Source organism: Erpetoichthys calabaricus, chromosome 7 (assembly GCF_900747795.2).
Source record: "Erpetoichthys calabaricus chromosome 7, fErpCal1.3, whole genome shotgun sequence".
NCBI classification, from domain to species: domain Eukaryota; kingdom Metazoa; phylum Chordata; class Cladistia; order Polypteriformes; family Polypteridae; genus Erpetoichthys; species Erpetoichthys calabaricus.
Window position 1 is genome coordinate 185,198,352 of NC_041400.2, and position 12,876 is coordinate 185,211,227.

Genomic DNA, 12,876 nt, shown 5'->3' on the forward strand with positions numbered 1-12,876 from the left:
TGTATTTACTGTGCATGAAATTCGAGGATCCTTCTTAAGCTGTATGCCCTTAATGGTTTAACATATTTAGGATCAAATCTGAATTACTTACAGCACTGTTTGTGACTGTTGTTACTAGGGGTGGGCGGTATGACCAAAATTCTATATCACGGTTTTTTTCTAAATTATCCCGGTTTCATGGTATTCGACGGTATTTTTTTCCCCATGCATGAGTGGATGTTAACCACATTTTCCAGTGGAATTACTGGCTAAGAATAACCTATTCCACTGTCAAGAGTATTGTACATTGTACAAAAAAAACATTTTAATGTGCACACAAGTATTAATACAGGTTTGCATTGCCCCATAAAGTGATAGTTTTCAAGGGGGTGGCACTAATGGAGAAGGTATCACATTGCATGACAGATGCAGTCAAAATATAGAACCTTTTTATTGAACAAATTTTGCAAAAACTTAAACTGTAATTTTGACAACATATTTTCAACCATACAAAGAGGCATTTAGACTAGAATATCCAGAAGTGCTTGTCAAAAGTTGTATTGCACTGAATATGTCTTAGAAAAGGAATAAATAGTAAATATTTTTTGTAGACCAACTACACTTTCTGTTAATGTTAACAATCTCTGTCCACTGACACGTTAAAGTGACTTTTTAAACAACTTTACCATCATTAAACTGCATAATATTTAAACTAATAAATAATAACAATAAAATAAATAGTAGTATTATTACTGATAGTTGCACTATTACTTCAAGACTTCAAGCCCAGGTGCATTACACAGTATTCACCAAATTAAAATAAAATAAAACAAGTGCAACTTGGTGATGAGATCTTTACCAACTGAACCATCATTTAGGCAAACTGCATTAATATGGACCTTGCTTCAAGCTAAGCTATATGCATAAATAATATACCTGCAACTTGCATTTATAATGCTATTTGTGGTATAGCCCTACGGAATCGTATTAGGGCCACGGTGAAGAAAAAAATAATACGGACACAGGGGAGAAAAAAAACAAACTATATGTCAAGAATAAAGTCGACATTTCCACTTTATTCTCATAGTTTACTTCATAATTAAAGTAGAATGTCGTAAACTAAACTTCTTCCTAAAATCAATGTTTAATTTACTAGATTTTGTCAAACCCCGTCATAAGTTAATGCAGCACATTAAATGCTTTGTGTTACGTTCCCCGACCCTGTTGTTAATCACTACGCTTCTTAAACTGACTTCCTCCGCACTAAGAGGAGACAGCGATCACCATACAGAATCCATTCACTTCATGATATTCCTGCTTTCTGAAAATTTAGAATGCTAAGATAAATACTTGATATCATTTTCATGATGAAATGCATTAAAGCAGGTATTAAAAATGCACAGTAGTGAGGCGGTAGTGCTGCTCCCTTGCAGTAAGGGGTCCCCAGGTATATGTTCAGTGTAGAGAACTTTATCGCAGGTGTGACGAGGCTCCAAAAAACTGGATGTATGAATGAATGGGTATCGCACAGGTTTAACTTAAATATTGTATAAATGTTGGGTTTGTGATCTGGTGGTCGGAGACACGAACACAGAATTCAGTGCATGTTCTTCTGAGCGGGCTTTCTTTATTGCACGCGTGCTGTCTCTATCTGACATGCTAAAACCCCAGTTCCTATCCGTCCTTTTTCTTTCTCCACATAACCAATCACCACATGATAGACGTCTTTGTGAAATTAAAACTAGTTATAAACTTTGCCCACGGAGTGTTCAGAACTTTAAAAATATCTTCGTTATACATGTTTAATTGTGCCATCCAGTCAGAGTTGCGCCCATCTCTGAACGAGTCGCCAGCACATCGCAGGGTGAATACGAGCAAAACATACACTAGCAGGGTCAATATAGCATAACAAAATCCCACATCCTACATGACTTTGAAAGGAAACTGAAGCGTCGAGTAAGCCCACCAGAAAAACATGCAAATGCAAGGCAGGCATGCCGCCGTGCCCCCATATGATTAATGCATGCTTTAATGTATTTCACCATGAAAATTATATTAAGTATTTATTTTAGCATTCTAAATGTTCAGAGAGAAGGAAGATCATGAAGTGAATGTATTCTGTGCGGCGAACGCTGCTGCCGATGCCTCCTCTTAGTGCAAGAAGAAGTCAGTTTAAGAATCACTTAACATAAGGCATTTAATGTGCTATTTAACTTGTGACGGGGTTTGAAAACATGTCGTCACACTATTACACAGTATCCAGGTACATTACACTGTATTGAAAACAAATAAAACAATTACAACTTGGCTTGCAGTATTATCCAGTAGTATAGAAACAGTATTTACACATCTGAACTTTTAAAACTAAAGTATCTTCCAGGCTCTCTGTCCATTTTCACCACGCAGCATTCCTATGCTACCGCCCACTATTTGGTGGTGTAGCAGTGAAAAAGGTCCCCACTTGAACAGTTTCCCGCTGCACCACGTTCCGAACGTCGTTTAGGCAATTTAAACCGGTGTTACGGTATAAGAAAAATCCATATCATAAAAAAAAATAAACAGTTTTCGGTATGAACCGGTATACCGCCCAGCACTAGATGTTACACAGTGGATTCTCCTGATCACTGCTGTGCAAAGAGATGCTTGTTAGGCTTTATTTCTGTTTAAAGTTTGAACAAGAAGGTGGTTATATGTGATTATTATTTATTTATTTATTTGTCTGATGCCTTTATCCAATGCAACTTACAACACATGATATATAGTTGGTTACTTTTCTTTTCTATTTCCAGTTGGGGCACAGGCAGGTGAACTGATTTGCTCCTGGTCACACCGTGTCAGTAGTTGGCTTTGGACCCACAACCTCAGACTTTGAAGTCCAGAGCCTTAAATGTTATGCCACACAGCTTGCAAAAAGACACACGTGGGGCTTAAACCACAATGCTGCTGACATACTGCTGTCTGTGCTATTCTGTGACCACCATGTGCACTGGAGTGACCTAATCCTCTCTGAATTTGCCAGTTTAGGTATGCGTTTCACATTAATAGACGCATATCTTTGTTAGGCAGCCACATTTAAGTACACATAGATATTAAGCTTATCTTCTTCTATAACACCCTCCCTTTCAGTGTTTGTCATGGAATATGTTACATACTGCTTAAATAAATTTTTAGTACCAACTTTGAGCAAAAAAGGAGAAACCCTTGCACAAACAAGTTAAATTGTATGGAAATTTTTTTTTTTTTTTTTTTTTACAAAAAAGATGGAAGTCAGCAGGAAGTCTGTCATTTATGATGTAGAATCTGAAATTGTTGTTATGTTCTGTCTTGATTTGTATGTATTGATTTGTATTTTCTTAACTTGAGACAAGTGAATTTGTGCTTTTTATTGTGAATAAGTAGAGGGACAGTAAGCATTATAGTTCGTTTTTGGCAGAGTAAATTCTGAAGGAGGTACTTCGAGGAGCAAGCGAGCTTTGTTTTTGAGCAAGTGCAGGCACAATTTCAAGTAAAATTGAGTTTACATGATTAAGTGTGGTTTTTTTGAAACCTGTTCAATTTGGATTAGTGTTTTGAGCAAACTTGAACAGAAAGGTTTAAATGAGTTGGCTTTGAGTGTGCACTTGAACTGGGACTTAAAATTATTTGGATTAAACTGTTGAACTCCTTAGCCTGCATTATTTATCCCTTATATGTGGTGTATTAATATATAGTGCCTATAAAAAGCATTCATATCCTTTGGAAGTTTTCACATTTTATTGTTGTATGACATTGAATTTTGACTTTTTTGGCACTGATCGACAGAAAGCGCTTTAATGTAAAAATGGTGGCTATATTTATCAGGGGTCTCAGAATTATTCCTAGGTATTGCACTAGTCGGACTAGGATAATAATTTGTCTTGCCTCAGAGTAGAACATGAGAAGTAGTTATGAAGCATCCATTGAGGAGTAGGAGGCCACATCTGAAAATGAATGAGGCCATAATTTTATGGCACTGCTTGCTCAAATTGACACTACAGTGTTGTAGTTTTCTGATACTAACGCTAAGGCTTAGTAATAATCAAACAAGAAGAACAGGAACCCCCTAATAAGTTTCAATGCAGTACAACCTATTTTTTGTATAGCGTGCTTCACTGAGTGCAGGTGCAGATTGCTGTGACCATTTATTTCTCCATTAAAGTACAAGTGTAGGTTTTAGTAAATATAAAACTGGTACACATATACAGTATTTGGAGATTTATTAAAACATGTAAAGAACAGGATAGAAGTTGATTAATAAGGTTGGGTATTGCGCTGAGCTACACTTAATTCTTGCCACTTCGCACCACCATGATTAATATTTTAATGAACACCAAGGTGGAAAGACACAAGTCACACATACCGAACAAGAGAAATCCTGCTCCATCTCAGGGCAAATCCTGGACACACTAGAAGCTGTTGTGTAAAAATTGGATGCCATCTTGAAAAATCCCCTCCGTCCCCTCCAGGTGGCGCTCTCTTGGAGCACTTTTAGCCCCGGGCTTATTCTACCACAGTGTCTTAAGAAGTGTGTCTTTTCTGCACACTGCTATCAGGCAATTCAATGCTTCGACCTGATGTACTTGTTTATTTTTATGCATTTACTTACTTATTGATTGATTGATTTACTAGCAGTATTATCTGTCCTGTGAGTCTGCGTCCTTGTTTCTGCTGCTGTATGCATCTGAATTTCCCCATGGCATTAACAAAGTTTATCTAATCTAATCTAATCTTAAGGCTGATATGAAGCATGTTTATTTAACGGTGAATAATCCACAGCCATATTTCTAGGAGGATCTCTTTCCCGCTGTCCTAGCACATGGGAAATGCCTCGTAAAGTAACAATTGTACTGAAACTAGCCATGGCTATATGTGGTATAGCTGATCAGTGGCTCAGAACATGTGGCTATTTTAAATAAATAATACTCCGTCTCATTTTATGAGGGTTTGCGCTTACGCAGTTGCGGAGAGTTGGTGGAGTAATTAAGGGGCGAGATGCACCTGTATGTGAAGGTGTGTTCTTTCTCAATTGCTTCATCAGTTTCCTGTAGTGCATGATTAGGATGCTGTGCCCACGGAGCCTTGTAAGAATGAGCGGGCACGAGAAACGGGGATTCAAAAGGAAAGAGAGAAGACTGATCAGAAGACTGAGGTTAAAGGAGGGAGAGAGCCAGCGAGAACAGATGAGAGAAAGAGAGAGAGAAGGCAGACAGCTGGGAGGAAGACCCAAGCGGAGCGTGTGAAAGGCACTCTGGGGGGGGGGGGGGGGGGGGGGTATGGCTGATGGCTACTCCAGCTGAATGAGCTGGGAGCTGGAGTGGCCGAAGCATTGCTCAGTTGTAGTGACTCGCCGGAGAGAGGCAGCATGGCTGCAGGGGGAGTGAGAGGCTGAGAGAGATGTTCTGCGGATGGTGCCATCGACCACAAGGATGCAAGGCTGGCAGCAGGAGTCAGAGGCTCAATGGGGTGTCCACCCCCGGGTTTGATTTACTGGATATACAAGTTAAAGAGATTGTTATTGTCATGGGAATTGTTACATATGCATTATTTTCACTTTTACTTTAAAACTTTTGTAAAAACAATACTTGTCCTTTATTTCCGGCCCTGGGCGTGATTAAATCTCTTTCTCGCAGGACATATAACGCTGCTTGCGTTGTGGGGGGTTTGGTATGGAGAACGCACGCTAAGGAGAAGCGTTCGGATCATCATCTGGCTTGCTGCTGCTGGCGAGCTGAGTGTTCTGCTTGTCATTGTTTTAAGAGCTGGGAGCACATGAAGTGTGTCTGCCAAAAGCATTCCAACAACTGCTAGGTTAGATGTCCGTGAACTTGTTTTAAATGTTGTCTCACTGCCTTGTCTCACGGGGCATCAAATTGTCTTCCGAGAAGATCACGTCTCGTCTCCCTCCCAAGAGAGATACATGATTGTGACATACGCAAATCATCACTATAGCAAAGCTGCCTTTTCCCTTTTGCCAAAATGGCTATTGGCTCATGCCTTCTCTGCATAGGTGCGTCGATCACATAACATACAAAATTTGTTATGAATACTATTCCATCTTTGGATTCCAACAAGTTCTGAGTAGTCTACATGAGCAAGTCCAGTTAGACACTAATGCATGCTATTTTTCGGCAAGCAAGGCTGAGATCAAGTGGATACTGTTTTAAGAATATGCATTTAGTAGGCCTGAAGAAGGGGCCTGAAAAGCTTGCATATTGTAATCTTTTTAGTTAGCCAATAAAAGGTGTCATTTTAGAAAAGCCAAGCAAAATGACACCTTTTATTGGCTAACTAAAAAGATTACAATATGCAAGCTTTCGAGGCAACTCGGGCCCCTTCTTCAGGCAAGATGTAATCAATAAGTATATAAGTGTAAAGCAAACTTGGTTTGAATCTTGAAGAATCTGTTGTCTTGTCTGTCACTGAATATCATGATGAAAGGTTTCAGTGGGGCCGAAACAGTGCACCATTCCTATCCTTTCAGAAATTCTAATAAAGGAAGTTTAAGGTGCATTTGGGAAAAACAAAGAACCCTTTGTGACAAACAGGGTCCCTGTCTCTTCTGGAGGAACCAGCCAAACCATAAAACAATCCTTGAGGCACTTATCAGTAGACGCATCACCCTTTTTTTTTGTTTTTTCCCCCCTTTCCACAGTAGGCAGATCACAATCTTTCTGTGTCAAAGGTCAGAAACTGCTGACATTTTGTTGAGAAGCAGGTCCTCTTCCTGTAGCATTTTTTTTTTAAAGTGAAATAGCAAATGCTTTTTTTTTTTTTTATTAAGACTGTGCTATTTTTTATGTGAACTGCTTCTTTGATTTGTAATAAGTAAAAATCCAGTCTTAAGTTTTAAAATAGTTGGATGGACTGAAATAGTGAGCTTGTGATTCTAGTGTCACTTTAAAAAAAAAAAAGTTTTCTATAGCTTGCTAACTTTATTATATTCATTTGCAGCAACAACAACAACTTATTTCTTGTATAGCCTAAAATCACACAAGGGGTGCTGTAATGTACTTTTAAAAGGCCCTGTTTTTTGACAGCCCCCCAGCCAGTGCTGTTTAGCCTTAAAGAAAAGGGTTACTGTGTAATTCTAACAGAAACCAATAGCTAGCCCAGGCAGCTTGAAGTTTTAGCAGCAAACAAACCGTTATTGGACCACTGTATACCCGGTGTGGCCAAACATATTGGCCCAATGTGGGCAGCCAACTGGTCCAACTTAGATTATTTGCAGATCGTGGCAACACTGGCCCTAAAACACCAGTTCAGTATAGACAAACAAGACCATACCTTACCAGTCTGTCCATCTATTTGTCTATTCCCACTTATCCAGTGTAGGGCTTCTGGGAACCTGGGGTCTATCCCAGCAAGCAAAAGTCGCATGCAGGAGCAAACCTTGGACAGGTCACCAGCCCATCACAGCGTGAACACACTTAGACAAGCACAGCATAGGTCCAGTGTAGCACCACCAGTCTATTTAACCTACATAATTTTTGACTATTGAAGATGGGAAACTGGAGCAACCAGAGGAAGCCAACATGGACACAAGGAAATCATACAAACTCCGTACAGGAAGGACATGAGAGATGAACGCTGGTTTCCTTATTGTGAGGCAGCAGTGCTACCACTGCACCACCCTTTTCCTTAACACTTTTAAGTGTTTCATTATTTTCTGTCAATTAAATTATGTGTAATTATGAAGATTTACAATTTATTTATTAAATAGAAAAGGAATGAAAAAACAATGCTGATGTGGCTTTTAACTATTTATTCTCACAAAACACAAAATGGCTTTGCTTTTATTGGTGCAAGTCCACTTTTTCTTTGTGGTTGTGTTATAACCTTGAATATGAAAACATTACATATAATATAAACAGTGCAATTTTAGCCAACATATAAGAAATACAACTTGAAGTCATTCAAATTATTGTTAACCAGTAACAGCACACTGTACACACGATAATGTGCAGTGAATACACTTGACTTGAGCATTCCTAGTTTTCATCCTCTTTTTCTGTACGTTAAGCATTCATTTGCTCAGAGGTTGATGCGCTTGCTGTTTCCTGAGCAGCTCTTCTTTTCTCCACCCTAGCGGCCCGCTTCTTCTATTCTTTCGTTGGCATCTTTCTGCGTTAAAACTGATTAAATCAGTGTTTGTATTGCAATTACTTAGTACGTTTTTCTTAATTTTTCGCTTAAGCTGGCACTTAAGTCTTCAATCTGCCTCAAGAATGATTTAAGATATGAAGAGGTAGGGGAAGTGATGGCGAAGGTGGTAGGGATGAGAACAGCGCCTGTATGCGTGCTGGCCGCTGCAAAGAGTTGCTTTTACAATTAAAATTAAAAAAATAAAATAAAAAGAGGAATAACCTTGGAGGTCATTCATGACCCGGATAGCGGACAGTAGACGTCACGTAGTGTATGTGTACCAAATTTCAGGTCAATAGGTCAAACGGTTTGCGAGCTACAGGTGATTTAAAATCCTGGACAGACAAACGAACAGCCATGGTAGCTTATTATATATGAAGATATTTCTACAATCAAAATCTAAAACCCACTGAATATACTAATTCACTGTGTTACTCTGCAAAAACATAAAAAAGTGGGAAACTAATGGGTAGTGACAACATTGGTCTGCATTACCAAACCATCGCTGAGCCAGTGTGGTGCTTCCTAAACTTGTACTGCTAGTGATTAACCCATTTTATGGCCACTAAGTGCATGTTTGCTTCAGCACCTTATACTGTAGCAGCCCTCACATTTTGCCAGTGTGGTATTGGGTTTTCCCAAACCCCCTATGGTGCATATTTTCTGCATGCTCTTGTAGAAGCCCCCACATTGGACCAGAGCTTTATTTATTTGGGCTTCACAAAGCCCACACTGCCCATGGTTTGCCCACGGAGGGGGTGGGGGAGGTCACTGTGTGTATGTTTGCTGCTTTCCCCTTGTAGCAGTCCTACATTGTGCTAGTGTGGTATTTAATTGCATTTTCCCAAGCACCCACTGCCCATGGTCTGCCCACATAGCATCACTCTGTGTATATTTGCTGGGTTGTTTGAAGTGAATAAGTCCTTTGGCTCCTCAAGTAATTATGCTAAGCATATTAATCCATTTAGGTAATGCATGAATGAATTGAGTAAATGGGGCTGCATTGCATGTGGCACAAAATATGCACATACAGTTGTGCTTGAAAGTTTGTGAACCCTTTAGAATTTTTCTATATTTCTGCATAAATATGACCTAAAACATTATCAGTTTTTCACTCAAGTCCTAAAAATAGATAAAGAGAAAACAGTTAAATAAATGAGACAAAAATATTATACTTGGTCATTTATTTATTGAGGAAAATGATCGAATATTACATATTTGTGAATGGCAGATGACGATGATGCCAAAAGGTGGTAATAATAGTAATAATAATGCTTTTATATAATGCTTTACTTACTACTTCAAGTGCTTTTACACAGTGAGTGAGGAGCTGCAGCATCCACCTAGATGCTGCAATGACAGCCATTTTGCACCAGTACACTAACTACACATTAGTTATCGGATGGTGATGTGGTGAGAGATAGTTAGCTAGTCAGAGATAGGGGATGATTAGGGGACCCGAATGACTAGGCTGTGATGGGCAATTTTGCCAGGGTATTGGGGTACACCTTACTATTTATGAGAGATGCCCAGGGATCTTCTATGAACACAGAGTCAGGACCTTGATTTTATGTCTCATCTGAAGGAAGACACCATTTTTACAGCACAGTGTTACTGTCACTGCACTGAGGCTTTAGGGAACCATATTTAGACCACAGAGTAAGCACCACCTGCTGGCCTCACCAGCAGCTCTTCAACAGCAACCCTGGTGGTTCTCCTATCCAGTCAATCAATCAGCTTGATTGATAAAGTACAGAATAACCATTCAGTGTGGTCCCAATACACTGTACAAATAAGAAGAATACATGGGACAAGGTATAAAGTATGCAAATATAAACAGAAATAAAAAGGCAACATTAATGTTGAAAGAATAATAAATACAATTGAAATAAAATGACATTAAAAAAATTAAAAGTTAAGGTATGTCAATAAGTAATTAAAAAAATAAATAAATAAAAACATAAAAATAACCCAAGTAATGGCTGGGCCCAAACCTGCTGAGCTTCAGGTGGATTACCAGCTCTGCAGTGCTGGTGGTATAGCTGCTAATCTGATGATGCCAATCAAAGCATATCAAGCACCAGCATCTCATTATTTTATTTATTTATTAAATGTATTTATTTATTATTTACACAGTAGTTATTTTATTTTATTTACAAATGGCTCATGAACTTGCATGTCACACTATTTATAAATACAATATGGACAGATATTATTAAATAAGTAACTTAATGTTAAGAGAAATCATAAAGGAAAAACTCGGGTATATCCCCACCAGAATTTTTTTGCCTGAAATACCACTAGTTTGGAATAACTTGTAATATTACTGCTTAATGAACATTCTGTTATAACTTGGAAGTACACTGCTTGGGGACACTGTGTCATCCTGCACACAACTAACCTACCAAAGCACTATAGGAGTAGGATTTCTTATTTAGAATTAGAAAAAAAATACTTTTGTAAGGAACAATGTAAATGTTGTTGTTAGAGTCTAGCAAGCATTTATTAATTTGGTTCTAAATAAACTGAACATGATGAAGCACTGCTAACAGTTCAGACACATCAACTTTTCGGACTGATCATTTCAAATTAAGCCTTTCACTTTTTTCTGCTCTCCTTCTAGATCTGATTTGGAATTTAAATTATTATTATATTCCTTACTGACATGTAATTTGCTCATTGAGAAGATATTTTTGGCATAAATAATGTAAAAAGAGAAGAAATAGCAATCTTGCAGCACCTGGGCCTCGCATTTTAATTCTGGATTCTTTGACCGTTTGCCTGCCTATAAAAGTATGAATTTTACAATGCATCTTTTGCAACTTATTTGTTTATTTCTTTGGCTAATTTGTTTTTTTTCTTCTTATTTTAAGGTAAGAAGGGAGGCACACCTGCTACCATGAGCAACCCGTATGCATATCTGGCTGAGCCCCTGGACCCTGAAGATCCTGAAAACAAATTCTTTAACTTGCACAAGCTCAATGACCACAGATACGGTACTTCAGTTTTTAAGATTTGCATTAAAGTTGTTCTTTTGATTATCTTTCCCCTTTATTTCACTGAATTAGATGGTGCATCGCAAATAAAAATTGCTAATTTTTGTGTTCATGACACTGCCAACCACATTTTGTTATTGTTACCTTATCAAGTTCTGTAGTTTCCAAGAAATTATAAGGTTTGTTTGTTTCCAAGAACGGAGTGCTTATTTTACTTGTACTTTAATTGGAGAATGTGTATATGTAATTTTTAGATAATGTGCAGTGCTTCAAACTTGAATGAAGAATATTACCAAGTTTTTTCCATAAAATATTCTGCGCAGTAACAATATAAAATAACTTGACGACCTTTACTTTTTACTAAAATTTACACCATCTTGGCTATTTCTTAAACTCTTAAAGGAATATTCTGCTGAAAAAACTATTTTCTTCAAATGTTACTTGCCTCATGTACTTTGTACTGACAGTTGAGAAAAAATTTTAATCTCATGTTTTCATGCAGAAAGTAGGTAAAGTGTATGATTCAATGGAAATGGTAGATGGCCAACACAGGACAACAGCAAACAACATCAGGACTTCCATGAAAATAATCTCATGTTGCTAGTGTCGCATAATCTATGTGCAGTTATCCAGTCATTTGTTTGCAATGTCCCAAACTGAAATGTTAAAAAGCACTTAGGAAAATATTCTCATGAACAAGGATGGAACACACATGTGCGCACACACATAATCAAGTGTCAGAATTGTAGACCCACCTGCCTCCCATTTTCATTAGTCAGGAGTATAGGCCAGTAAAAGCTTGTTCATTGGCTATTGATGTTTCTCATGCAATATCAATATTGTATGCCAGGTACTGAGAGACGCCTAAAACTAAAAATTAAAAGTTAAAAATTGAAGCTCAACAGCCATGCATATATTTCTATTATAAGTAATGATTATTTTTTACCATGCTTATATTAACTTCACCTGTTTGTTGTGTGGTACAAATCTTGTAATCGATATTTAACCCACTTCCTGTTGTCCAAATTACTTAAAATTTTGCACACTTACTTCCGATGACAATACATGAATCAATAATCAGTTTCACTAACTGATCAATTAATCCATGTTAATTAAGAAATGAAATTTTCATATGAAGAATAGTTCAAGATATCACCAATAGTAACGGATAGAAATATTAAAGGATGTGTTTAAAATATTGATTACAAAATTATACTAAAACAAATCCAAGACTCGTAAAATAAAAGTGTGGGTGCTTTTCATCAATCAACATTCAAAAAGCGCCTACGCTTTTATTTTTTTTTTACGAGTGATGTGTGCGACACTTATTTTTTACTTTTTAGTACACTTTTTAACTTAATATAAGCGTGGTTTTTAAAAAGTATTTTTTATATATATACAGTAATCCCTCCTCCATCGCGGGGGTTGCGTTCCAGAGCCACCCGCGAAATAAGAAAATCCGCGAAGTAGAAACCATATGTTTATATGGTTATTTTTATATTGTCATGCTTGGGTCACAGATTTGCGCAGAAACGCAGGAGGTTGTAGAGAGACAGGAACGTTATTCAAACACTGCAAACAAACATTTGTCTCTTTTTCAAAAGTTTAAACTGTGCTTCATGACAAGACAGAGATGACAGTTCCGTCTCACAATTAAAAGAATGCAAACATATTTTCCTCTTCAAAGGAGTGCGCGTCAGGAGCAGAGTCTGTCAGAAAGACAGAGGAAAGCAAACAAATC

At 37.8% G+C, this 12,876-nt stretch overlaps 1 protein-coding gene across 4 annotated transcripts in view; it reads left to right on the forward strand.

The window, feature by feature from the left end:
• Positions 1–12,876, forward strand: part of aco1 (aconitase 1, soluble) — a 113,229-nt gene that overhangs the window by 29,068 nt on the left and 71,285 nt on the right. For all 4 annotated transcript variants that reach the window (XM_028805829.2, XM_028805830.2, XM_028805831.2 and 1 more), the window contains exon 2: positions 11,013–11,135. In XM_028805829.2, the coding sequence (XP_028661662.1) occupies positions 11,039–11,135 (97 nt within the window). In that variant the 5' untranslated portion in view covers positions 11,013–11,038. The remainder of the gene's footprint in view (positions 1–11,012; positions 11,136–12,876) is intronic.